Here is a 27,046-nt window from a genome sequence, read left to right on the forward strand (position 1 = left end):
TCCGTAACATGTTGACATATCAACAGTCGTTTATGCAAACCCTTCCTCCCTCAGTAAAGATATATAATTATATTTATTTAAAGAGACTAGAGAAATATTCAAAATGCTGGTATTTAAAATCTGCACATTTTAAACTGATGGTCAGGTTTTTAAGAGGATAATACAGTATATAATGTGCAACAAAGTTGAAACTGATCAGCAAATGATGTGTCTTTTAAATGTTTTCAAAAAGCTGTAGATTGAAATTCTGCCTTATAATCAAGTATGTGCTATACAATCATTGATAAAGTGCAATTAGTTTATTTTGCATCGATACGTTTCACGATTGCCTTTTGTACATTTGAGATTTTAATCTTGTTTTGTTATTAAGGTTCTTGTTTTTTAAATAAAAATATTTTTATATATGTTGTCTAAGCTGTTTTACATGTCAAAAGGTCTGATCACATCAGACTGTAGGCAGGGATCAGTCAGTACTTCTTCTGCATTTGATGGAAATAAGTAGTATAAAGCCTTTGGGCACTTCTACAACATTCATTCCTTAACATGGTAGATAGTTGAAAGATACTTGTTTATTGATTTCTTAGCTAAACTGGAGGACTGAACAACACAAAAATTACAGTTTGTGTGAGAGAGAAATTAACAACTGTGTTCACAAACATCTGGGGGGTATACTACGAAGCAGGATTTTCGCTTAGCCGGCTAAATTCAGGGAAAACTCCGGCTTTCCGGTCATCCGAAGCTGGTTCTCTTTTTAGCAGGCTAGATATCCATGGTAATATATGCTAAGCAGCTAACCTGGTCGGGACCAGGTTAGGTTGCAGGCTAAGAGCTCAACTCAGTGAAAGCACCGCCTGCTGACCAATCAGAGCTCAGTGTGCGGAGTTTAAAGCGATCAAGTCATATTACAGGAGAAAGGAAATACAGAAAAACTGCTGTCGCAGGAAAGAAGGCCGGCAAAAATCACCGACTGTGTGAACGTGAACATGAATAGAATATCACCTCCATCTTCAGAGCAATCTGACTATTATAACATTAGCGTTAAGAAAGCTTACTTAAATATCGGTCACAACATAAGTAACCGGATCAGAGTACATTAAGTACAGTCCGCGGCATATCACTTCATAATGTATCATATATCTCCTTATCTGAGTCAGCTGAGCCGTATCTGGCCGTGCAACACTCACAGTGTCACATACTGTATGCAGAAGTATTATTTTAAGCAACACATTAAGTTGACGAAACACTCGAGACAAATGTAATTGAAGTCAGATCGTGTTTTAGACGGGGCAGTGATATCATAAACCTGTTAATGTACGCATTCAAACACTTTTTCTTTTACCAGCTGTATTCACCTTGCAGGTGCAGCTATGTGGCTTTTATCCTGGATAAAGTGTTTAAGTCATGGATGTTTAAAGTTTAACTTCTTCATTTTTGACTAGTATTAAAGTTCACTTTTCATTCAGGAAGTATGACGCTGCGCTGTCAGTACGCTTCTCCATGTTTGTGATTGGTCGAATGCTCCAGATACCACCCCTTTCATGTGAACGCGCACCTAACTAGATAGGACACGGCTGGCTTGAGCGATCCAGTTGATAACCAGCGTCGTAGTACAGTTTAGCGAGAGCGCGTATGTTTTGGATTAAGCCAACCGGCTAACTCAAACATATCCAGGTTAGGTTGAACCAGCTTCGTAGTATAGGCCCCTGGACTCAGTCAGTACTTATTTACATATGACCTATTTAGACACTTTACTGATGAGTAGTACTGTAAATACAGCAGCTCTAAGCCTTTGTTTTTCTTCTCCAGGGTTCATCTCAATCGTTTTTGCTACACAACATGACAGTATCTTATTGAATTAGCCCACCGTTACCTTCTTGTCTAAGGATGTGTGTGTGGAGACAGTGTTTGTTTGTGAGGAGAATATTTGGTATATTGACTGCTCATTGTTTTGTTCATGTTTTTGTTTTTACCTTTATTTAACCATGATAACATTGAGATTACAAATCTCTTTTTCAAGAGAGTCCTGGCCGAAGAATGGTAATGGCACAGTTACAGACTAAAACACACAATCACAACACAGTCATACAACAAGTTAGCCAAAGCATTTACAGACACAGCGACCTGCTTCAAGGTCAGTTAGAGTAGCAGCTTGTATTAACGGTTTCATTATAATCATTTGTCACTCAAGTTTATTGAACAGTCAGTCTACCTGCCATCCGATAGTCTGAGTTTATAGAACAATAACATTTAAGACATTACAAATTGTTGATATCTGGGGGAAAATAAGCTGGTAAATCACCGTTCACTTTTGCTGTATTAAAAAAGTGATTTGTATTTATCCCAGGCCACAGACAGTTTAAACGATCCTTGGAGATTTTGGCACACCATCAAATCCCTCTCTGCCAGCTCTCGCTCCTTAGAGCTGCCTCCTAACATTGTTGTTGACTCCACCCCTGTGTCAAATAAGACAGATGCTTAATTGTTTTAATAAACATTTTATTTCCTCCAGTTCCTTGTTTGACACATTCTCTTTTGGTAATTCACCCCCTCCATCATCACCAGGCATGCCTCCAGTAGCCACCCTTTCTCCTTCAAACCCTTCTCGGTTGGGGAGGTTTGTAAGGCTGTAAAGGGCCTAGACTCTAACAAATCAGCAGGCCCAGACGATCTCCCCCCTTGTTTCTTACGTCTAGCTGCAGATATTATAGCCGAACCACTGTGTCATGTTTTTAATCTTTCTACAACACACAATGTCATTCCAGATGTTTGAAAAACTGTAAATGTTCTCCCCTTATTGAAAGGTGGTGATCCCATGGTGATGAATTATTACAGACCAATTTCCAAGCTCTCTATTTTAGCTAAAGTACTTGAAAGGCTGGTGAATGGCCAAATCAAAGAATATTCAAGCTTGAACAACATTCTATCTCCTCAACAATCAGGATTTAGGAAGCAGCACAGTACAGGCTGCTTTGAAAGTATGACATCGTTGAAGGCTTGGACGCAAAGAGCTACTGTGCTGCCCTTTTCATAGACTTATCGAAGGCATTTGATACTGTGGACCATGGCATTCTATGCCAGAAGTTATCTCATATAGGCCTGTCCGACCAAGCTGTTGGTTGGTTTTCAAACTATCTGTCAAATCGCAAGCAATGTGTACAATTCAGCGGTCTCTCCTCAAGCTTTCTTAATGTGCCCAGAGATGTTCCTCAAGGTTCGGTCTTGGGACAATAAACAATCATTTACAATTTATATAAATGATGTGGGTCAAAAATATTGATGCCTCTGTACATCTACATGCAGATGATACTGTTCTGTTGTGCTAGCACTGTTGCCCTTGCATTTGAACGTCTGCAGTCTGCTTTTGACACTTTTCAGTCACATCTGTTCCACCTCAGGTTGGTGTTAAATTCAGACGACACAAAAGTCAACATGACTTTTGTCTTGTCTGAATGCAGACATTTTCAAATAAGAAAAAGTTAACAACTGTTCTTCCCTGCATCATGTCTGCACAGCATAACCCCATTGAAGCTGTTAAAACCTACAGATAAAGGCATCACGATGGATGAAAACCTCTGCTTTAATCCTCATATTGACAATCTCTTAAGGAAACTGAAATTAAAACTGGGCTTCTTTTTTAGAAATAAGGCCTGCTTCTCCACAAGTGCTAGGAAACGGCTTGTAGCTGCCACATTTTTGCCGCTCTTGGACTACGGGGATGTTGTGTACATCAGCTCACACCCTTCATCTGCTGGACGCTGTTTACCATGGGGCTCTGAGGTTCATAGCCAACTGTAAACCCCTCACACACGCTGTACTCTTTAGTCAACTGGACATCACTATCAATGCGCAGATCACTGCACTGGTAAACTCATCTATACCGCGATGCTTGGACTGCTGCCCCTCTTCATATCCACTTACATATCACACAAACAGTACAGCTATAGACTACGATCTCAAAATTACATCACTCTGTCCGTCCCCTCAGTACGCACGGTGCTTGGGAAAAAAGCCATATCATACTCTGCCCCCTCGACCTGGAACACACTTCAGCAGGAACTTAAGCTGACCAGTTTGATACCCATCACGGATTGTAAAATAATTTCAAAAAAGCTGGAGAAATCATCTGTGGATGTTTGCACCTGCTATATCTGACTACTTTTTACGATGTTTTATTTGATTGTTGCCTCTGTGTTTAGTGTCCTGTCTGTCTGTAACTTTGTGTGGTGGTGTTACCACTGAACAGGTCTCTCTTGAGAATGAGACCTTGTGTCTCAATGAGATTCACCTGTATAAAAAGAAAACACCTTTTGCAGTGTGTATTCTGATTACACATGTTAATATAGGTAAATGCTAAACCAAATGTTGAAACAGAATACTTTAAGACTGGACCTCAAGGAAATAAAGCAACCAGGACCCACCTAAAAGGGAATTATGATTTCATATAATGTTGTTCATTTTCCAATCGCACAAAATAAATGTGTACAATGCTGCCAACACTCTTACACTTAGCCTAGAGCTTTCAACGCCCCTTACATCTGTTTGTTATTCCAGCCTTCCCTCTACTCTGCATGTTGTAAGCAAACCCATCAACCCAGAGCAAAGTTCAAGGCTTGCACTACGGTTTCCTCCATCGACTCAAATGTCCATGAATTTCACCTTTTAAAATGATGTTAAAACTTTACATAAGAAAGGCTTTTTTGTGAACGTGTAGAAATGTTTCACATTAACAATGGCACACATATTTTAGCCTGTGGAAAGAAAAAAAAGAATTTGTACTTGTAACACACAGGATGGCACATCAAATCATCAACTTTGAATCTGTTCCTCACTATTGATATCATTTATGCACAAACTAACTTTGAACATGATCAATTGGATGGACTACTACATCCGTTTAAAACCCATTTAAATACGGCTGGGCAACATTGAGGTTATATCGATCACTGATTTAAGACTAGAGTTTCAAAAATCGGATATTGTAATAATATCACAAATGTTGTCTTTTCTCTAGTTTTGAAGGCTGCATTTCATGAGCGTCACTTTGTTAGAAAAGTGGCAGGGCCAATGTCTCCAGATATAACATCAGCATAGTAGAAGACTGAAGATGTCCCTCCCCTGGTTATTGAACCTCGAGCATGAAAAACAAATGCATAGACCACTGGACCACCACTGTGTTTTCAACAACTATAGGTCTTGCTGTGAGGTCATTTGGAGTGAATTTGTACATTTATGCACACACAGGTATGGAGGACAGAACATGAAATAAGTAAAATAATTAATTAATTCATAAATACAGGAATTTCAAAAAATTCAAGAATAAATAAATGTGTAAAAAAACAGAAAGAAATACATTTGGAAATAAAAACAGGAATAAATAAACACGTGAAAAAATTGGATAAATTGGGCGGCCCTATCCGTTTTTAAGAGTGCGCTTAAGACCTTCCTTTTTGATAAAGCTTATAGTTAGGGCTGATTAGATTCAGCCCTTAGTTTTGCTGATAGGCTTAGTTTGTCGGGGGACATCTTACTTCTTCCTTCTCTCTGTCTATACCTGTGTACAGGCCCGGTTCTACGGGGGTGCATAAGGGTGCATTGCACCCTCAGTTGAGTCGTTATGCACCCTCATTTGAAAAATGAAAAGTAAAAAAAAAAAAATGTAAAAGTGAAAAAAATTACATTTTGCCTACTATTACTAACAATAGTAGTAATAAGAAGAAGAATATAGTTGAAATAAAATAAATGGTAATTGTGGTTGAATAGCATTGTCTGCTGCATTTATTTGATCAATTTAAACGGTAAGTAACGTTATTATGTCAAGTGCGCGTGACCTGTGCCGCTCCGAGGACAAGGTGCTTACACAGCAGTCAATGATGGATCAGAAAATGGTTAAAACAACCAGCCCTTATCGCCAGCATACACTGCATCTACTGCAGGTAATAACAGTTCAGATCATGGGGACATTACGTTACTGTCGTGGACACTACCGTCCTCCTGCCCGACTCGCTGGCTTTGCCCGCTTCGCCCACAGAGGCGGAGCAGCCACAGCCGTCTTCGTTACCCCAAACACCACCATCCCTCGGCGGCCCGCAAGTGCCAGAGGACCTCTGCAAAACAGAGCCTGCCCAGGTATATTTTAAAAAGTACCCAACTCGCCTGTACAGTGGGGTAAGGCGCTCATTTTGCAGCTCACGGTTTCAAAACAGAGATTGGCTGGAATATTCATGTAAAAAAGATGCCATCTTCTGCTATGCATGCAGACATTTCGGTTCAAGTAAGTCAGATGCCTTCACCACAACTGGCTGCAACAACTGGCACCATGCTCTTATAGGCTACGTGATAAGGGACTGGGAAGGCATAATCAAGAAAAGAGCACATAGATCCATAGATCTCTTAATGTTGCTCTCAAAGTGCACCAGATTGATGGTTTTAACTTCAATATTTAAAAATAAATCTTCCCGGGGGAGCATGCCCCCGGACCCCCCCAGAGGAGGTGAGGACCTCCTCAAGAAGAGGGTGTTAGGTACACTCCCCACTTATAAAAATAGCACTTTACCACTGCACCCTCTCTAATCTCAGATGCACCCTTAGTCATTTTGTTCTGGAACCGGGCCTGCCTGTGTACTGTCATGTTCCGATTAACCCAGCTTCCCCAAATGTCTTTCTTTTTGGTGATCCGGAGTCATGGATGATCCTGCGGTCCTGTGTCCTGCACATAGGTCCTGCATCGCGAGCCCTGGATCTTGAGTCGTGGCTATGGTCCTGGATCATAGGTCCTGGATGGATATCCTTGTGGATTCATCTTCCTATTATACACACATGCATTTCCAAACATTTGGACTACCTATGTTGCAAATGTATTATCTCTTCGATTTACACACGGCATCTATTGCACGTCTGTCCGTCCTGGGAGAGGGATCCCTCCTCTGTTGCTCTCCCTGAGGTTTCTCCCATTTTTCCCTTTAAACTGTGGGTTTTCCCCGGAAGTTTTTCCTTGTACGATGTGAGGGTCTAAGGACAGGACAGAGGGTGTCGTATTGTCATACTGATATTCTGTACAAACTGTGAAGTCCACTGAGACAAATGTAACATTTGTGATATTGGGCTATATAAATAAACATTGATTGATTGATTGATTGATTGATTGATTGATTGATTGATTGATTGATTGATAAATTGGAAAAATTGGACATTTCTGCATACCAGAATATTCCCTTTTATTCGCCTGTTTGCCCATTTAGTTATTATTATCCATATCACTTGTCATTATTTATTAAAATTATCATTGAGTAATTGTTTTGTAAAAGCAAACTTTTGTAACCCTACCATAATAATAATAATAATTCCTTACATTTATGATAGCGCTTTTTCAATGACTCAAAGCGCTTAAACCATAGCCGTCACTATATCGATATATAGATATGTGGTCTTGGTATTTGGCAGTGGTGTAAATGACATACTCAAGTTTGATTACTGTAACGATACTGTACCGTTCTACAAAGGGAGTCGGAAAGGCTTCAAGTTATGGAGGGTTTATTCACTCCTTTGTTCACACACGGACACAGGTTACATGAACAGGTTGTAGGTTTATCCTCACACTGAACACTACACCCCAACTCACACCAATATATAGTAGTGTCTACGTCACAACTTCCCCGCCCTCCCCCCTGGCCTATGTGATGCTTGAGTGACACACTCAGCACCCTTTAGGCTACAGGGTCGCTACAATACATTAAAGCATACATCATTATAATTAAAACATGTAATTTATATATTATTCTGGAATGGGAGAACCTAGTAGTTGGTAGCCTGCTTTAAGTGTATTCTGATGCTAATACTTTTCTACTTTACTTGAGTATCATTTGACTTGTAACGGAGTATTCCTGTACTCTGGGACTTCTACTTTTACTGAAGTATAATATATGAGCACTTCTTCCATTTCTGGTATGTTGCGTTCAGCGTTTCTTTGTATCCCCCAGTTCTACATGTATTTTCCGTGGCTCTTATTTTGAAGTTCGGGGGCGAAGCCTCGCCGGAAGTGAGCTCCGTTGTTGTAGCTCTGCTCAGGCTGCTGGGGAGGAGGAAAGCTCTGGCTGTGATGCCGCTGGATGATGGCTGCTTTCGGGATCCTAAGTTACGAACACCGGCCATTGAAGCGGCCCCGACTCGGCCCTCCGGATGTTTATCCACAAGATCCAAAGCAGAAAGAGGTCAGAATTTACGATTTGCGGTCTAAAAACTACAATAACAAGGATTTTTGGAGAAAAATTTCCAGCCAAGAAGCTGCTCAAGCTAACAGAAGCTAGCATGTGTAGCTAACAGCTATAGACGATTTGGGCCTAGCAATAACAATGAACAGCACCTAGTTGTCAGTTTGTTAGCTAGCTCGCCACTTGGAAAACAACCGGTTCGTTGGATAACATCGTTTGCTAAGCTAGCTCTCGGTTGGTAGATGCTATTCGGTTTGATACAAATTGCAACCAGCATTTAGCTTTGTGATGGAGAAACAATTTTCCTTCTTGATTGTGCGTGACTGGTTAATTGTTTGTTCGCTTGATGTTTTGACGTTAGCTTAACCTGCACAGCTAACCCTATGACCTGCGAGCTGTACATTAATTTAAGATGAATTATCTGTGCTCAGTTTAAGATTGGAGTTTGGCCTAGCTGTGAAGAACTGCTAGCTCCTGGTCTATAATTAACCTTTGCTTATCCAGGTCACACTCCAGGTTTTTCCTTCTCAAAATGACAAATTCTCTCATTTGTATATATCTCTCATTTCTCAATTGAAAACTGTAGACTCAAATGTACATGTATTGTATTCAGTGTTTACATTTTGTGAGATTGATAGGCTGGCCTTTAATAATGTACACTGCCTTCAGTCCTGTATATCTATATCGTGTAATCAATAGATATACTCTATAGATATATATCCTTCCCTATTGATATATATGTTCCCTTTTTTGTGTATCTTTAACTGCTGATATATGTATCTTTACTATTTTTTTATTGTATTATATTTTGTATTTATTTATTATTTTATTGGGCAATGTCTTATCTACTTGCTGTTGCAACAAAAAAAATAGTGGGATCAATAAAGTATATCTAATCTAACCTAGATGATAGTCTGTTGATGTAGAACACTGACGGCTTTACCTTTTGGGGTTTTGACAACGGTGATGGAAAACTCTCTAATGATGACAACATGTCATTATAACTGCTCCTTTTGACACCAGCAGTCTGCAGACCAAATAAGGCACATATGCTGATTTTCTCCAGCTAACACTAGTCTGGCCTCAGAGATTATGAGATAATGTAATCAACAATATTAACTTTGCATAAAGGCATTTATTTTTCAAATGGGCATGGCTTTATTTTATATTTTAGCAACAAAGCTATTCAAATGTTTTCTCATACAAAGGCTTTCATTTACAATAAAAATGGTTAGCCAAGGGTCGAATGGAATAAGAAAAATCATAAGGTAAACATATTAGACAGGTTCAAAATGCAAGAATTTGTATGAATTCAGTTCATAATACATAGATTTCTAATGTGCACTAAAATATGTTTTACTTTCAGGATGAGTTGACTGCACTAAATGTGAAACAAGGATTCAATAACCAGCCAGCTGTCTCTGGTGATGAACATGGCAGTGCCAAAAATGTCAACTTTAACCCTTCAAAGGTAAGACCTTTAGCTCAAGACCTACACTTTACGCCACTTCTAGTTATTTATTTATGTTTGATTTAACCATCATTTATGTTTCCCTACAGATTAGTTCAAACTTCAGCAGCATCATCGCAGAGAAGCTGCGGTACAACACATTTCCAGACACAGGGAAACGTAAACCACAGGTCAACCAGAAAGATAATTTCTGGCTCGTCACAGCAAGGTCACAAAGCTCCATCAATAATTGGTTCACGGATTTAGCGGGGACTAAACCTCTGACACAGCTGGCTAAAAAGGTAAGATCCATGCATAAGTCTATAAAGCCTTTTTTGCTATATTATGCATTTTCTTTGTTTTAAACTGCCTGTACACTTTGCAATACATTGGCCTCCTCTCTGCTGTGCTTTGTTTGGCTGGTCAATCGATGTGATTCTCTTCACATCAGTCTGTTTGCTCTGATGTCCTACTATTTACATTTGGAAGGGACTGGAATTTCACCGAAACCAAAAATCTTCCAACCATGTCAATGACAAAGGAAATAAACGTAATGTAACTGCCCTTGTAACTGATTAGAGTATATAAAAAAACAAAACATTTAGCTACATGATAACAATCACTGATAAGATCTCATCCTACAAAACAAATACAAATATGTTTATTTTTGTTTTTTTCTGTCAAGAGGTAGTTAAGTGGCTGCCAAACCAAGATTAATACAATAATAAGATGCTAACATGTTGAGTATTAGCATGTTGGATTCAAAGCTAAAGGTAGCATGTTACCGTTCCTAACTGTTGCTACTTTAAGTAAAAGATGCTACAATGCTATCCTGCTGTTGTCACAAGGCTAATGGCATACAGTTTTGCATTAAAAGTGTCTTTATACTGAAGAAAGCTATCCAAGACTAACGATGTGAAGATGTCCTACCATAATCAATCATAGAAAACATGATTTAGTGTTTGGACGTGTAATGAGCATCACAGCCTCAGGAGGGCCGCTAATGTTACTGTATACTTATATACACACTCTACCTATAAATAATGCAGATATATCAGTACACATTAATTGTACAAACACCTCTTTTTTTTTTTTTGCAACGTCTGCTATAAGTCCCTTATTGTCTCTGAGCAAGGCTCAATAAATGTTTGCTGCAGGGACAGCCTGGGCAGATGTTGCTAACAGATTAGGTGATTAGGGTCCTGAAGTGTATATCACCGCTTTACATGTAATTACTGAGAAAGCCAAAATAAGACAATGAACGTATGCGGTGATACAAATGAAGAATTGCCCTGGACGGTTCAATTTTACCATCACAAAAAGAGAACAATGCCGAAAGGGTAAGTAATGCAGCGTTTTTTTACTTCTCGTTAAAACAAGTCTATTGTTTGTCTTGTTTGGGTGTATTGACCCAAAATACAATGAATGCTGTTTTTGTTAGTGGAAAAAGGTTTTATTGCTATGTGTTGTTTATTTTTTGACTTGGAAGTCTCTTATTAGATTGAGGTATTTAATTCATTTTCTAACAAAAAATGTTTTACTCTGTAAGTTCTCTTAAGCGACAACAAATAGGTATTTAATTGTTAATACATCAGTTTAAATTAGAGGTGAGCTTTCTATTCATAAATGTATGAAAGCTCTGTATCATTTACAACTATGCAGTAGTTCATGTATTTTCTGTTGTTCCTGCTTGCGTTTGTACATACATGATGTATACATATTTGAATGTTTTCTCAGTACAATTAACAATGTCCTTTCTTTGTTTATTAATTACTTTGACGGAACACTTTGTCAGAAGGACATCAGTTCCAGATTTCTCCTACTGGAACTACTCTATTCAGACCACAGAAGAAGTAACATCAGGAAGTCAAAGCAGATGTGTTTGATTGATTTGTCGACTCCAGATTATTATTTTTTTTAAATGGAAACAGGCAATGTTGGAAAGGAAATAAAATAGCAGACAATAATAGAATTGAGACAATTTAGAAGTAACATACACCGAATGTATTTGGTTTATTTCATTGTTTGATTTTCCCCTTTCCCTTTTAGACCTGTCTATTACACTGTCAGCTGTTTGGATGTTGTCTATATTTTGATCTTCAAACTTCTAAATAAAGGACTTGACCTTGTGTTTCTTGCAGTTATTTTTTCCTGATGTTTGTGTTGATTGTGTTGACGAATTCCTTGTGTGTTTGCATTGATCACTCAACATTACTGATGTACATGAGATGTCTTTGTCCCAGGTTCCAATCTTTAGCAAAAAGGAGGAGGTTTTTGGATACTTGGCCAAGTACTCGGTCCCTGTCATGCGCTCGGCATGGATGATCAAAATGACCTGTGCTTATCACGCAGCCATCACAGAAACTAAAGTCAAGAAGAGGCATGTGATCGATCCCTGTATAGGTAAGCAAGAGAACATAATCGCCTGTTTTGAATAAGTGTTTTTAGATGTTTATCACCCTTTGTGCTCCCCTTCTATGGGATATTAGTTATTCAAGTTCTGTTTTAAGATGCTTTTTTTGTGTGTAGAATGGACTCAGATTATCACCAAGTATCTGTGGGAGCAGCTTCAGAAGGTGGCCGAGTTTTACAGACAGTTTCCCAGTCAAGGCTGCAGCTCCCCCCTCCCCGCCACCCCTGCTGACGTGGAGACGGCCATGAAGCAGTGGGAATACAACGAGAAGCTCGCCATGTTCATGTTTCAGGTCCGTTCACATGTTTCAGCTGATACATAACTTGAATCACAACGTTTTTTTTCTCCAGTGAAACATGATCTTTTTGTAAGTTATTGCTGTGCTGAAAATAGTGCTAGGGGCATTTCGAGACTTGGTAAGTAATATTATTACTTTCTCTATGAATTACATTACATTTAGCGAGAGTAGTGAAGGAAAAAATGCATAAAGGATAACATTATGTTTCTGATTTATGTTGTCCAACTCTGCCTCTGCATTTTGTACCTTCCTGCTCCCTTCATCCCTGTAGAGTAGACACATGTTCATCTACTTGACATTAAGATGCACTTGTGTTGATTTCTATCTTCAGGACGGTATGTTGGACAGACATGAGTTCCTGACGTGGGTGCTGGAGTGTTTCGAAAAGGTCCGACCTGGTGAAGATGAGCTTCTCAGACTTCTCCTTCCGCTTTTACTACAGGTATTACTCCCTCTCACCATTTCATACCCTAACCCTAATTGCTTTTGGGAAACATGCCCTGCTACTTGCCATTCAAGCAGCAAGTCACACACTTGGTGCTGTGACAGACTTCTACAGCTGTCAACACTTCATCATGCATCAGTTGCGTGTCTTCGTCCACAGCACTTTAGTGGTGTTGACCTTTGCTGACAGATGCCCACTGGGGCCACAGCCGCTCATCTTGTTTCTCCCTCCAAAGTTGAGTGATGTTAATGGACTCTGAGTGCTGGGGGTAATGCTGTGAATCTCTCTCTCGCCCCCCGCAGTACTCAGGGGAATTTGTACAGTCGGCTTACTTGTCACGGAGGCTGGCTTACTTCTGTACACGCCGCCTCAACCTGTTGCTAAGCGACGGGAGCCTAGGCCCCGGCACAGGAGGGCATCCAACCCATGGCATGTTGACGCAGCAAGGCAACGCCCTGCCCCCAACGCCCACCTCGCAGCCGACCGGAGGAAACCAGCTTCAGACGGCCTTCACAGACTTCTACATCTGCCCGCAGCACCGGCCCCTGGTGTTCGGCCTCAGCTGCATGCTGCAGGTATTCATTGTGACTCATGTAGGAAATATAAAAATAAAACCTTAGTTCATTCACCTATTTAATATTTGTCCCCCCTGTTTTTGTCCTATCAGAGCATAGTGCTGTGCTGTCCCAGTGCTCTGGTCTGGCATTACTCCCTCACAGACAGCAGGAACAAAACTGGTTCCCCCCTCGACCTCCTGCCCATCGCTCCGTCCAGTTTACCCATGCCCGGGGGCAACACTGCCTTCACACAGCAGGTACCTCCATCTCCGCTCACTGTACATTTGTATTTCTTTGTTTTTTGGCAATTTTCTGAAAGAAGCAGTACTGGGTAATATATTTTTCCCATCACACTCCATATACACATACTGTACTGTCCTTCCTACTTTCACAAATCTATGTATATATGGACATAAAAGTGATTAAAAGAAAATGGGTACATGTATAATAATGTCCGTATTCTTCCCTTCACCGTTGCAGGAAATTACAGCTAATGACTGAGTAGTTTAGAAATCAAGAGGAATTTATGTCATACTCTTGGCTTACTAAAAATATCATTTAAAAATATTCTCCCTACGGGATTTCCAGCTGTTTTGAAACCTTTCCACTTTGTTCAGGGAATAATTGCGCCATTGCAAAAATATGAATTGCATTATGGAAACTGAAGTTAAAAATAAGAAACTAGTAAGACTGTTTTTGACTTGTTATGACCAAGTTTTCCTTCCTAAAATAAGTTTGTCATGGTCCCCCGTCTGCCAAATGAATTGCGTGGAGAGTTGACTTCCCATTACAAAGGTGGGATTTTTCTTGAGGGGTCAGGATAACGCTTTTTATTTTAACACAGGTTCGAACAAAGTTGAGAGAAATCGAGGAGCAAGTGAAGGAGCGAGGCCAGGCCGTGGAGTTCAGGTGGTCTTTTGACAAGTGCCAGGAGACCACCGCAGGTTAGAAACCGTTCCTATGTTTACCGCTCATGAGAACAGGTGTGTGAGGACAACAAGGTCAGTGTTGGAAATAACTCTTTGTTATCTGTTGCCAGGGTTCACCATCGGGAGGGTTCTCCACACCCTGGAGGTTTTAGACAACCACAGCTTTGAGAAGTCTGACTTTAACAACTCGCTGGATTCCCTGTACAACCAAATCTTTGGCTCGGGTCAGAGTAAAGAAGGACATGAGGTAAATATTGATTCTTTTTACCCTTTTCATATTTTCGACAACTGTAAACCCTGAGATATGTATATACGTTTGTTTTGTCCTGCTGTCATTATCAACAGATAATGAAATGTGGCTACAAACCTCTCCGTTTTTGCAGGATTGTCTTATAATAACACACGTTTCTGTCCAGATGTCGCCAGATGATGACGCCGTGGTGACCTTGCTGCTGTGTGAGTGGGCCGTGTGCTGGTAAGCGTTCGGGCCGACACAGAGCCATGGTGGTGGCCAAGCTGCTGGAGAAGAGACAGGCTGAAATAGAAGCAGAGGTAAGAGAATCATTAACCTCTGTGACTCCGAAAAAACGGTTATCTCAGTGATTAACTAAATTACATTTCCTGTGCTCTGGTAACAATGTAGCTAGTTGAACTCAGATTTTTTTTCCTCAGTGGATCTGTCCTACTATATAAGTCTATAACCAGTCATTTTTTGATGTAATGTCTACATGTGGTACAATGGGACTTGCTGTAGACAACTCTAAATCTGAATAAGAGAACTGTGATAATGTGTTTTCTACATTGAGCTAGGGCTTCTCAATTAATCGTATTTGAATCCCAATTACGATTTTGGCTTGCAAGGATTATGAAAACAATATAATCGAAATAAAACGATATAAATTATTTTTAAATTATTTATTTATTTTGGTTTTTCAGTTGAATTATACTTAAAGTTCAGGGTAATCAAGTGTTAAAAACCTACTGTTCAATTTATTTTTTTCAAAGTAAATGGATAATCGTTTTTAATAATCGAGATATCAATTATTGACCCAAATAATCGAGATTATGATTTTTGCCATAATCGAGCAGCCCTACATTGAGCACTCACCGGCTGTTTTCTGTGCGTTATGTGTGTGTTTGCAGAGGTGTGGTGAGTCGGAGGTGGTGGATGAGAAAGGCTCCGTGTCATCCGGCTCCCTCTCAGCGGCCACAATGCCAGTGTTTCAGGATGTTCTGCTGCAGTTTCTCGACACTCAGGCCCCCACTCTCAGTGAGTCTTTTTCCCTACATTTTGGTTGTGATTCTCAAATGTGTCATCTTGATCTAATATTAAAGGACTTTCATATCCCTTTGTCTTTGCCTCTTATTTCAATACCCAGGGCATATTTATTATAAATGATTTGGCTATGGGAACCTGGTATTAAATTATTCAAATCCCTTTTCCCCTCTGCAGCGGAGCCTGGAAATGAAAGTGAGCGCGTGGAGTTCTCCAACCTGGTGCTGCTCTTCTGCGAGCTCATCCGTCACGACGTCTTTTCCCACAACATCTACATGTGCACGCTCATTTCCCGCGGCGACCTGGCTTCTGACTCCCACCTGCCGCGCCCGCGCTCCCCCAGCGACGAGCCCTCTGATGAGTCAGAGCGCAAGGAGCAGGACGCAGGCAGCAACGTCAAGATGGAGGCAAGCATCTGCTGTTAGAGTGTCATGAGTCATTTGTGCAACAGTACTAAATCACAGCGTGGTGTAAGAGGCTAACATGAGGTCGTTGCTTGTTCAACAGGATACCGGTCTGTCGGAGTCCATGGAAATCGATGCCAACTCCAGTGCTAATTTTGACGAGGTACACAAATCATTTAACGTTTCATATTTCTTGGTTTCGTTTTAAATTAAAGTTGTTTTTTTTTATATGGAATTCGTCAAGTTATTACATTTGCCTTGCAGATGTTCTCTCCTCCGATGCACTGTGAGTCTAAGGGGAGCCCCTCCCCCGAGAAGCCCGCTCCAGAGCAGGACAGCAAAGTCGGCATTAAGGACAAAGGCTTGGACCCCGGCCTTCCCTCAACTGTATGAACAACCCTCGCCACATTCAGTATGCCACTCACTTCCCTATCCTCAGGTAAGAGAGCTCACTGCGTGGAAATAAAAAAAGAAATGACAAAACAAACTCCTACATATTTGTATGTTTTCTTGAGATAGCAAGGTTGTGGCTGCATTCCAAGGAAATGTCACAATTCTGTTGCATGTATTCCTCAGACCTTCTGTTTGTCCTGCTCTGCTGCATCCAGATAATGAGGATCTTTTCTGTCTTTTTGTCATTGCTCTCAGGAGGAGAGTGCCAGCCACGAGTGCAACCAGCGGTTAGTGGTCCTGTACGGTGTCGGCAAACAGAGAGATGAGGCCCGACACACTATCAAGAAATTACCAAAGACATCTTGAAGGTGCTGAACCGCAAAGCACAGCAGAAACAGGTAAATGTTCAAATCTATGTTATCAGCTTTGACTGATAGTGTAATCTCTTTTATTTATCATTTACTCCTGTTTTACATGACCTTAGTTCTAGGCATGCAGTTTGTATGGCTCCTAACTGCAATTTAAGATTAATATTTAGCTTCTTCTCGGCTACTTTTCATGTTTAATGATAACAATGTTATCAGTTAAATAGCGTTGACATTTTTAAATATGTTCCCTGGATTTTTTTGGATGCATAAAGTCTCATGAAAGAGATAATATTTTTCCCGAAGTTTTGGAAAAGTCATGCATCAAATATAATTTATATTTTAAATAGTAATACTATAATGATAATACATACTGTATCGTATAGTAATGAAACGTAAAATGGCATTTAACTGACGAGGTATTTTGCTTGTGAGAGATTTGAGTTGCTTTAGCGTGTAGAAGCTAGTAAGCCTACTATTTGATTTGTTTTAGATAGGCACAACATGTTTCAGACCTTATTTTCCTGTTCCATGTTAAAATAAACAATTTTCAGTGGTACCGCTGAGAGAGTAATTGTTTTGGTCATGGAAAATTAGGTAAAGGTCATGGAGAAGTCATTGAAAATCATTGGTGAAAAAGTGTATGAACGGCAGCCAGACAGCAGGTGCTTTATTTTATTTGGATGTTTGTTAAACATCATTCACATGCAAGCTTTCTGACTCCAGCTGTTATCATCCTGAACAAAATCTTTCTCTTTTTGAACACATTTAATTTGTATTCCCTTTCCTCTTATCTGCCCTTCTTAAGAGAACACGCTCCATTTTTGTATCGACCCCAAGGGGGCTTGCATCACTCAATCTTCTCTCCGACCAATTTCTATGCTAACATCCCTCATCTCTACAGCCATTTTATCTCTGATACCTGTGATCTTATTAAGGTGATTTGAGGTTTTCCATCTATAAGTGCATAGATTGGAGTGTCTTGTATCATCTTACCGCATCTGTGTGAGCTGATGACTTTCAACAATTCTCTTAACCCTTAGATGCCCGAGTGACTGGACCCTACACTCTTCCATAAGTAGTTCAAAAAGGACCCGTATTAGAATAATGTGTTTTTATGCCATTTTTGTCATTTTGGTTAAGAAAAATCACTATTTATAATTTTAGGGAAAAAAATAACATTTTGACCCACTTATGGAAGCTTGGGGTAGTAATACAAAAACTAAAATTGAAATTTTAAATTTGAATGGCATGATATCCAAAACATGTTTTTTGATGAATAGCTGGAATATGAAATGATAACAAATTTTAATTACAAAGATACTTCAAGAAAACCACCTCACCGGGTCAAAAAATACCCACTTATGCATCTAAGGGTTAAATGAAAAGCACAATTTTCCTTTACTTTAAATGCTTTTACAGCAGTGTCTTTTTATCATTGAAGCTTCAAATCGAAGGAGGCTGGGAATAAGATAACAGACCATTGGCCTAACTCCATTTCACGGCTGGCCTGCTCGACAGACTGGAAAAAATACAGCTGACCAGTTATGAGTTGTTGCTCCTTCTCTTATTTTGCATTGTCCTCTCTTTCCTTTATACGCAGGAGGGGAGGAAGGACAAAAGCGGAAAAGGAGTAAGCCCGAGGCCTTTCCCACTGCTGAAGATATCTTCGCCAAATTCCAGCACCTCTCCCACTTTGACCAGCACCAGGTCACCTCCCAGGTCAGATCAGGGAAACCCTTTCTCTCATGACCTCGTGTGTCTCATGTTTAAGAGTGTGTGGGAATATATTAATTATTTTATCAACCACAGGGTTGATTAATGCAAATAACTTTAGCAGCCTAAAATAAAAGAGCTCCCAAGGTGACTCATTTGAATTTAAATGTGATTTGAATATATTTGGATTTCTCTTAAGATGCCTGAATACAATTTGAATATATAATGCACTTGGGTGACTGACACTTAAAAATGCAACAGGCTGTAATGGAGGATGTCGTCGATCCTTATATCAACACTTCCTGGGAGAGGGATCCCTCCTCTGTTGCTCTCCCTGAGGTTTCTCCCATTTTTCCCTTTTAAACTGTGGGTTTTCTCCGGAAGTTTTTCCTTGTACGATGTGAGGGTCTAAGGACAGAGGGTGTCGTATTGTCATACTGATATTCTGTACACACTGAAGACCACTGAGACAAATGTAACATTTGTGATATTGGGCTATATAAATAAACATTGATTGATTGATTGACACTGTCAAAATTACCCATGGATTATATAATAAGAATTACTTTGCAATTTAAAGTAATGCGCAATTTAATTTGCATGTTTTTAGTGCCTCTCTGAAGAACCAGCACCTTACCGTGGTAGAGAGGTTTGTGTGCCCTGATGAACCTGGGGGCTGTGTTGTCTGGAACTTTGTGTTCCTGGTAGGGTCTCCCATGGCAAATTGGTCTCAGGCAAGGGGCCAGACTAAGATTGGTTCAAAAGACCTCATGAAAGAAAAAACAAGAAGTGAGGATACCCGGCCCGGAGGAAGCCCGGGGTCCCTTTCTGGAGCCAGGCCCAGGAGGAGGACTCGTCGGCGAGCGTCTGGTGGCCGGGCTTGCCACGGAGCCCGGCCGGGCCCAGCCCTAAAAGGCGACGTGGGCAACACCTCCGCTTCTCCGTCCCGCGGGCCCACCACCTACGGGAAATAGCGATGGGGTCGGGTGCGCTGCCAGAAGGGTGGCAGTGAAAGCAGAGGGTCTCGACAGACCAGACCCGGGCGGCAGAAGCTGGCTTTGGGGACGTGGAACGTCACCTCTCTGGGTGGAGCGTTACCAGTTGGATCTGGTTGGGCTCGCCTCTACGCACAGCGTCGACTCTGGAACCTTACTTCTGGATAGGGGTTGGACTCTATTCTTCTCCGGAGTTGCTCAAGGTGTGGGGATACTCACAAGTCCCCGGTTAGGTGCTTCGTTGTTGGAGTTTACCCCAGTGGACGAGAGGGTCGCCTCCCTACGCCTGCGGGTTATGGGGGGGAAAACTCTGACTGTTGTGTGTGCTTATGCACCCAACAGCAGTTCAGAGTATACGGCCTTCTTGGAGACCCTGGAAAGAGTCCTGTATGGGGCTCCTGAAGGGGACTCTTTAATCTTGCTGGGAGACTTCAACGCACATGTGGGCAATGATGGAGACACTTGGAGGGGCGTGATTGGGAGGAACGGCCCCCCTGTCCGAACCGGAGTGGTGGTTTGTTACTGGACTTCTGTGCTAGTCATGGATTGGCCATAACAAACGCCATGTTCGAACATAAGGATGCTCATAAGTGTACGTGGTACCAGAGCACCCTAGGCAGAAGGTCCATGATCGATTTCGTTATCGTATCACCGGACCTGAGGCCGTATGTTTTGGACACTCGGATAAAGAGAGGGGCGGAGTTGTCAACTGATCACCATCTGGTGGTGAGTTGGGTCGAGTGGCGGGGGAAGCCTCTGGATAGACCTGGTAAGCCCAAACGTGTAGTTCGGGTGAACTGGGAACGTCTGGAGGAGGCCCAAGTTCAGGAGGCCTTCAACTCACACCTCCGGCGGAGCTTTTCGGGCATTCCTGTGGAGGTTGGGGACATTGAACCAGAGTGGTCGGTGTTCAAAGCCTCTATTGCCGAAGCCGCGGCGGGGAGCTGTGGTCTCAAGGTCCTAGGTGCCTCAAGGGGCGGTAACCCTCGAACCTCCTGGTGGACACCGGTGGTCAGGGAAGCCGTCCGACTGAAGAAGGAGGCCTTCAGGGATTTGTTATCCCGGGGGACTCCCGAGGCAGTTGCAAGGTACCGACAGGCCCAAAGGGCAGCAGCCTCATCCGTGGCCGAGGCAAAGCAGCGGGTGTGGGAGAAGTTCGGAGAAGACATGGAGAAGGACTTTCGGGCGGCACCAAAAACTGGAAAACTGTCCGACACCTCAGGAGGGGGGAGCAGGGAACCATCCAAGCTGTGTACAGTAAGGATGGGACGTTGTTGACCTCAACTGATGGAGTGTTAGGGCGTTGGAAGGAACACTTTGAGGAACTCCTGAACCCGACAACTCCGCCCTCTATGTTAGAGGCAGAGCTGGAGTATGACGGGGGATCAACAACAACAAGAAGCTGCAGCTAGACTGCAGAAGCATTATTTTTTTGTTTTTGAGGATGGAACAATTTCACACACAGATATAGGGAGGCTAGACCTATACAATTCATTTATTTTGGTTTATAAATTAATGTCAATACATTTATGTTATTGATTTCTGAAGCACTTTCTAAATAATAAAAAGAGAGTTCATATGTATTTACTGCATGTATGCATTGATGAAAAATAAGCCATGTGCAGTAATATAGAAAATTGAGGATGCAACGCATTGGTATGAATCGTGATGCATTGGGATATCGAATTGAATCGAATCGTTGACAGGATAATCAAATCGTGAGACCAGTGAAGATGCACAGCCCTAGTAGTCATGGGGGAGGGGGTCTGCAGTTCGGTGGACTAAGGATTGCACCAGCGGGAGCGGTACTGCAGTCGCTTTACCGCACCGTTGTGACGAAAAGGGAGCTGAGCCAGAAGGCAAAGCTCTCTGTCTACCGGGCCATTTTCGTTCCTACCCTCACCTATATGGTCATGAAGGATGGGTCATGAACGAGATCGCGGATACAAGCGGCCGAGATGGGTTTTCTCCGCAGGGTGGCTGGTGTCTCCCTTAGGGATAAGGTGAGAAGTTCGGTCATCAGAGAGGGACTCGGAGTTGAGCCGCTCCTCCTTCGCGTCGAAAGGAGCCAGTTGAGGTGGTTCGGGCACCTAGTTAGGATGCCACCTGGGCGCCTCCCTAGGGAGGTGTTCCAGGCACGTCTAGCTGGGAAGAGACCAAGGGGTAGACCTAGGACCAGGTGGAGGGATTATATCTCTTCGCTGGCCTGGGAGCGCCTTGGGACCCCCCAGTCAGAGCTGGTTGATGTCGCCAGGGAAAAGAAAGTTTGGGGCTCTCTGCTGGAACTGCTACCCCCGCGACCCGACCACGGATAAGCGGGAGAAGATGGATGGATGGATGGAAGTTCCTTTAATTCAAGTTTAGCTAACAGCCATCCAAGGGTCAAGTCTCTACGGAGCAATACACATTTAAACATAGTTGCCATGTTTTGTCTTTAAATAGTTTATGTATAAAATCAACTTTTCAATAGCACTAAAGTTAGGGTTGTCACTTATAATTTTATTTCGTGAATAGTTTGTCATTTGTTTCCTTTCTTGCATGAGAAGAGTAAAACCACTCTCCTAATACTGTTAACTTTAATGCTACAGCAAAAAGACTGTTAGCTTAGCATAAATACCGAAAACAAAGCAAACCGCTTGCCTGGGTCCGTCCAAAGGTTACAAATTTGTAACCTTGGAAAATCTGCACAAACTTCAAAATGTTAAACTGAGATTAATTGCTTTTTCCAGGGTTTTCTGCTGTATTTTTTTTTTTGGAGAGCTTTGTTGATGCGCAATTAATTCACTCTACCTGGCTAGCGGATTTCCTGTCTTCATGCTAAGCTACGCTAATGTGCTAGTGGCGTAAACTTAATTAAGAGTGGTGTTTTCTCATCCAAGTCGCCAAGAAAGCAATTTGTGTAATTTGTATGTTAACATAACATTTAAATTGATATGTAGTCAATACACTCTGTTATTTAATCAGTTATTGTTGGTTTATAATAAAAAATGCTGTCCTTTTTGGTTCTTTCTGCCTCCATTTGTCCTGTTTGTTTTGCTCAGACAACATAATTCCAGTGGCTGACAAAATATTTTGGCATCGCTTAAATACTTCTGCCAAATGGAGTCAGTGTTGGAGCTCGGCTGAATGGCAGCATATGGTTCTGTCGCAGCCCAGTGTCAGAACATGGACTGAAATATTGTTTTGTATTTTGCATGCTAATGATGTTTTGTGTGTGTGCAGGTGTCCCGAAATGTGCTGGAACAGATCAACAGCTTTGCCTTAGGGATGTCCTATCACCTGCCTCTCGTCCAGCACATCCAGTTCATCTTTGACCTCATGGAGTACTCCCTCAACATTAGTGGCCTCATAGACTTTGCTATTCAGGTACCTCATCACATCCAGATAAATCTCTGTTTTTTTCACAGTTGTTTATACAATCCACTGACTGTTAGTGTGTTTTTTGTAGCTTGTGAATGAGTTGAGTCTGGTGGAAGCCGAGCTGCTGCTGAAGTCCTCCAGCCTGGTGGGCAGCTACACCACCAGCCTGTGTCTGTGTATCGTAGCTGTGCTGAGGAGGTACCACTCCTGCCTCATTCTCAACCCTGAGCAGACCGCACAGTGTGATGGGTACGTCACTTACACGCTTTGATGTTTGGCAACAGTATAGCTCAAAACCAGACATGCTAGATATTAGTTTATGCCTTAATCTGGGACTTGTATGTTGTTGTTTTTTACCAACTGTGATTGAATTCGAACCCTAAAGGGATGTTTACAACAGTCAAGTTAAAGTTCTAATTAAATTAGTAAAAATGAAGTTTCAGGTTGTACTGGCAAATTAACTAATTGTTAGTGGTTTGCTTTCTCTGAGCCTCATTCAAGTGTCTTAAATTAGGATTTGTATTGTCACAGGATTGCTGACATGGCAGTTCCTGCACCAGCAGTTGTTTGAAATGCTGGTAATTTAGAAACTAAAGCTGATTCTGGCTTAAGCGTTAGCTAAATGCCTACGGTGTTAAAGAGAAAGAAAGCTCATATAAAGACTCTAATTAAAGTAATCGTAATTAAATATGAACGAAGTGCTAATAAAGAAACACTTAATGCTAAGCTATGTTAGTCACTGATGGCTGTAGCTTTATACTTACAGATATGAGAGTCGTTTCAGTCTTCTCAACTAACTCTGAGCAAGAAGGCAAAAAGCCACACATGTCTGACTTTACCTTTAAAACATGTGTTTGCTGTTCTCAGGTTGCGCATCGTGGTGAAAACAGGCGTGAACCCGGCTGACTGTTCCTCTGCTGAGCGTTGTATCTTGGCGTACCTGTACGACCTCTACACCTCCTGCAGCCACCTCAAGAACAAGCTTGGCGAGATCTTCAGGTACATATACATTTCACCTATATGAAAATAAATACCACAGGATAGATGTATTTTTTGGAGAAGGCAATGTCTGTAAAACCTTTAATTTATCATTTAAATGTCTTTTTTTTAAAAACATTTATTTGCACTTTACATCTACACATTTGTATAATATTTGCCACCACTGGTCCAGGTTTTCTTATAATTGCTTCTATCGATCAGTTGTGTACAGTTAATATATTCTTTCCAAACCTAATTTTGTTGTCTGTGTTTAACTTTCTGCGATTTATTGTGGTTTCTTCTCTGTTATCAGTTCGATAAAACCCCTAATTCTCCCCTTTGTGTTCCCTCAGTGAGTTCTGCTCCAAAGTGAAGAACTCCATCTACTGCAACATCGACCCTTCAGACTCCAACATGCTTTGGGACCCTGTGTTCATGATGGAAGCCATCGCCAACCCCTCGGCTCACAACTTTAACCACTCCATGGTGGGGAAGATCCTCAACACCAGCCCGGCTAACCGCTACAGCTTCGTGTGTAACGTGCTGATGGATGTGTGTGTGGACCACAGAGACCCTGAGAGGTGCGTGCTATTAATGTCATTATGTTGCATGTGTTTATGGCTCTGACCGCTTCACGTTTCCTCTCGTGTGTGGACTGTCCTTATATATCATGTATTGATCTTTCAGGGTGAACGATATTGGGATCCTGTGTGCAGAGCTGACAGCGTACTGCCGCTCTCTGAGTGCAGAGTGGCTCGGGATCCTCAAGGCTCTCTGCTGCTCCTCCAACAATGGCAACTGTGGCTTCAATGACTTGCTGTGTAACGTAGATGTAAGTTGTGGTTTCATAACTCTCTAGATTGGATTTGTGATGCAAAGGTTTAATAGGAGTCCCAACAGAGTAATTGTTGCACCTATTCTTTATAAACTATGGCTGATACTATTATTTGCGCTAACATGGCTGAAAATCAGTTCATTTGTATTTTTTGTAACTCATTTCTAAGTCGGCCAAATATGTTTTTACTTTTACTATCACCCTGCCTTTAAATAAATCACCATATTCCTGTATTTAGTAGTTATCTGATTACAGGAGATGTATTAATCCTGCATCATCATTTATAAATCTCCTCTCTGTTCTCCTTCAGGTTAGCGATTTGTCCTTCCATGATTCCCTGGCAACCTTCGTAGCCATTCTCATTGCGAGACAGTGCCTGCTCCTAGAAGACCTGGTTCGCTGTGTGGCCATTCCTTCTCTCCTCAATGCAGGTACGGATATTTTAATCTCCTCTCATTACACTACACATTGTCTCCTTGGGGTCCTTGGGTTAATCGGATAAACAGTTGCGCCGAAAAAAGAAGGACATGCAAACATACATACATGCATACAGAGACTTCCATTTTATCCGAGTGCATCAGCTTGGCCTGTAGGCAGGAACCCCCGGCTGTATAGTGCATTACTTCTGTCAGAGAGGAGAGTTAACGCAGCGTATTTGATCTGGATCCATGAAGCCTTGTTGCGTCTTGTGCGCTTGCCAGAGAAGTGCCTCCCTCTCCCCACTGTTAATCTTTTTCCTCCCTGCTTGGAGACAAAGCCCCATTCAGCCGTTTGGTTGGGTTTGGCTCATTTTATAACACAACTACACATGCCAAATGCCAACAGCTCTCTCTCAACAGCTTGTGGTAAACGCTTTGTTCTCACTTCCTCTTTCACAACAACAGCTCTATGAATATTCCACTTTATCCTCACTGATGATAGGTCTTATATCGAGGACAAGGTTTAAATGTAGTCTTACTCTAATATGTAGATTGTGTAGCACCCCTAGAAATGTGACTCCAAGATATGTGATGTTAAATAATTCAGCGCTAATTAATACATTTGTGTTCCAAATCTCCCTCAGCCTGCAGTGAGCAAGACTCTGAACCGGGAGCCCGACTCACCTGCAGGATCCTGCTGCACCTCTTCAAGACGCCGCAGCGCAACCCCGTCCCCCAAGATGGTGTGAAGTCAGGTAGGAAACACAACCAGAATAGTTTCCTATTATTTCAACACGTCTTATGTTCCTGCCTTGTTCTGAAAAGCATGGAGTTTTATCTTACACTGGTGTTAGGCGTGTGGCGCAGTGGGTTGTGCGATGGTGTTGGGATCAGGGGCGCACAGGTTCAAACCCCACTGCAGTCAGCATGTCGTTGTGTCCCTGGGCAAGACACTTCACCCCAAATTGCTCCTGTGGGGATTGCCCACAGTATTGAGTATGAAAGGTTCCAACAAGTGACATGTAATGTAATGTGCTATGTCTTTGCAGATAAATCCTCCGTTGGTATCCGGTCGTCGTGTGATCGCCACCTTCTCGCTGCTTCTCAGAACAGCATAGTTGTTGGAGCAGTATTTGCTGTCCTTAAAGCTGTCTTTATGCTGGGTAAGAGTCTATGTAGTGCTGTCATTCCAACAAGTTTAAGGTCAGAACCTGTTGTATGAAAAAACGACGATGATAAGGATAACGTTAAATGTTCTGCTATCCTGTTTTCAGTGGCCTCATGTCAGGATTTAATGGAAATATTGAAGGGTTTGGATGGTATGCGATTGTTATCGCGTTAAATTGATCGGGGATTGAATACGCTGTAAAAGCATGCCACTATTGTAGTAAAGTGAAAAAAACAACCTGATAAAAAAAAAACATACAAATACCAGACTCGCACCATGTTGCTATATAAGATTTATGAAGACCTTTTTTATTTATTTTAAAGTTTATTTTTCACTATAAGGATGTTCGAAGATGTGTCTACCTTTTTGATTCGAAAACACACATTTATACACAACCAACATGTAAGGATGAGTATGTTTAACTGCCATGAAATCCTATTAGGCATATTTCATTTCATTTTATATTGTAGAAAAAATATCTTGAATTGTGACCTGGTAATTGTGACATTTCATATCACCCCGTGCCTAATTAACACAGTGTGAAAACCCTGTATGCTCTATGACATGCCGGCTGGTGACACTGATCCTCCTCCGTGTTGTTTAGGTGATGCTGAGCTGCGAGGCTCAGGACTGTCGCACCCGGCTGGCCTCGACGACATATCTGAAGGGCGCAATGTCTCCATAGAAACGGCCAGCTTGGATGTTTATGCAAAATATGTTCTGAAGACGATCTGCCAGCAGGTGAGAATATAAGCACCATTCATAGAACAAGACATGATTATGAAAATAACATCGTTAAAATGTTAAATAGAAAATGAATTAATCTGAAACAAATAGC

General features: G+C 41.6%; 1 protein-coding gene across 1 annotated transcript in view; it reads left to right on the forward strand.

Moving 5' to 3' along the window:
* The first annotated feature begins 8,046 nt into the window (after window positions 1–8,046).
* Window positions 8,047–27,046, forward strand: part of med12 (mediator complex subunit 12) — a 37,931-nt gene continuing 18,931 nt past the window's right edge. The window contains 31 exon segments of the mRNA XM_071204607.1: window positions 8,047–8,207; window positions 9,574–9,678; window positions 9,768–9,959; window positions 11,901–12,060; window positions 12,187–12,362; window positions 12,700–12,810; window positions 13,116–13,388; window positions 13,481–13,627; window positions 14,215–14,314; window positions 14,410–14,546; window positions 14,716–14,775; window positions 14,777–14,851; window positions 15,443–15,569; window positions 15,753–15,982; window positions 16,083–16,142; window positions 16,244–16,348; window positions 16,350–16,376; window positions 16,378–16,414; window positions 16,623–16,718; window positions 16,721–16,753; window positions 16,756–16,770; window positions 18,341–18,459; window positions 22,671–22,814; window positions 22,897–23,057; window positions 23,676–23,807; window positions 24,140–24,367; window positions 24,474–24,618; window positions 24,932–25,052; window positions 25,685–25,795; window positions 26,090–26,203; window positions 26,813–26,949. Coding sequence (XP_071060708.1) covers window positions 8,106–8,207; window positions 9,574–9,678; window positions 9,768–9,959; window positions 11,901–12,060; window positions 12,187–12,362; window positions 12,700–12,810; window positions 13,116–13,388; window positions 13,481–13,627; window positions 14,215–14,314; window positions 14,410–14,546; window positions 14,716–14,775; window positions 14,777–14,851; window positions 15,443–15,569; window positions 15,753–15,982; window positions 16,083–16,142; window positions 16,244–16,348; window positions 16,350–16,376; window positions 16,378–16,414; window positions 16,623–16,718; window positions 16,721–16,753; window positions 16,756–16,770; window positions 18,341–18,459; window positions 22,671–22,814; window positions 22,897–23,057; window positions 23,676–23,807; window positions 24,140–24,367; window positions 24,474–24,618; window positions 24,932–25,052; window positions 25,685–25,795; window positions 26,090–26,203; window positions 26,813–26,949 — 3,780 coding nt within the window. The 5' untranslated portion in view covers window positions 8,047–8,105.

This window comes from Pseudochaenichthys georgianus, chromosome 10, assembly GCF_902827115.2.
Source record: "Pseudochaenichthys georgianus chromosome 10, fPseGeo1.2, whole genome shotgun sequence".
Classification (NCBI taxonomy): Eukaryota; Metazoa; Chordata; class Actinopteri; order Perciformes; family Channichthyidae; genus Pseudochaenichthys; species Pseudochaenichthys georgianus.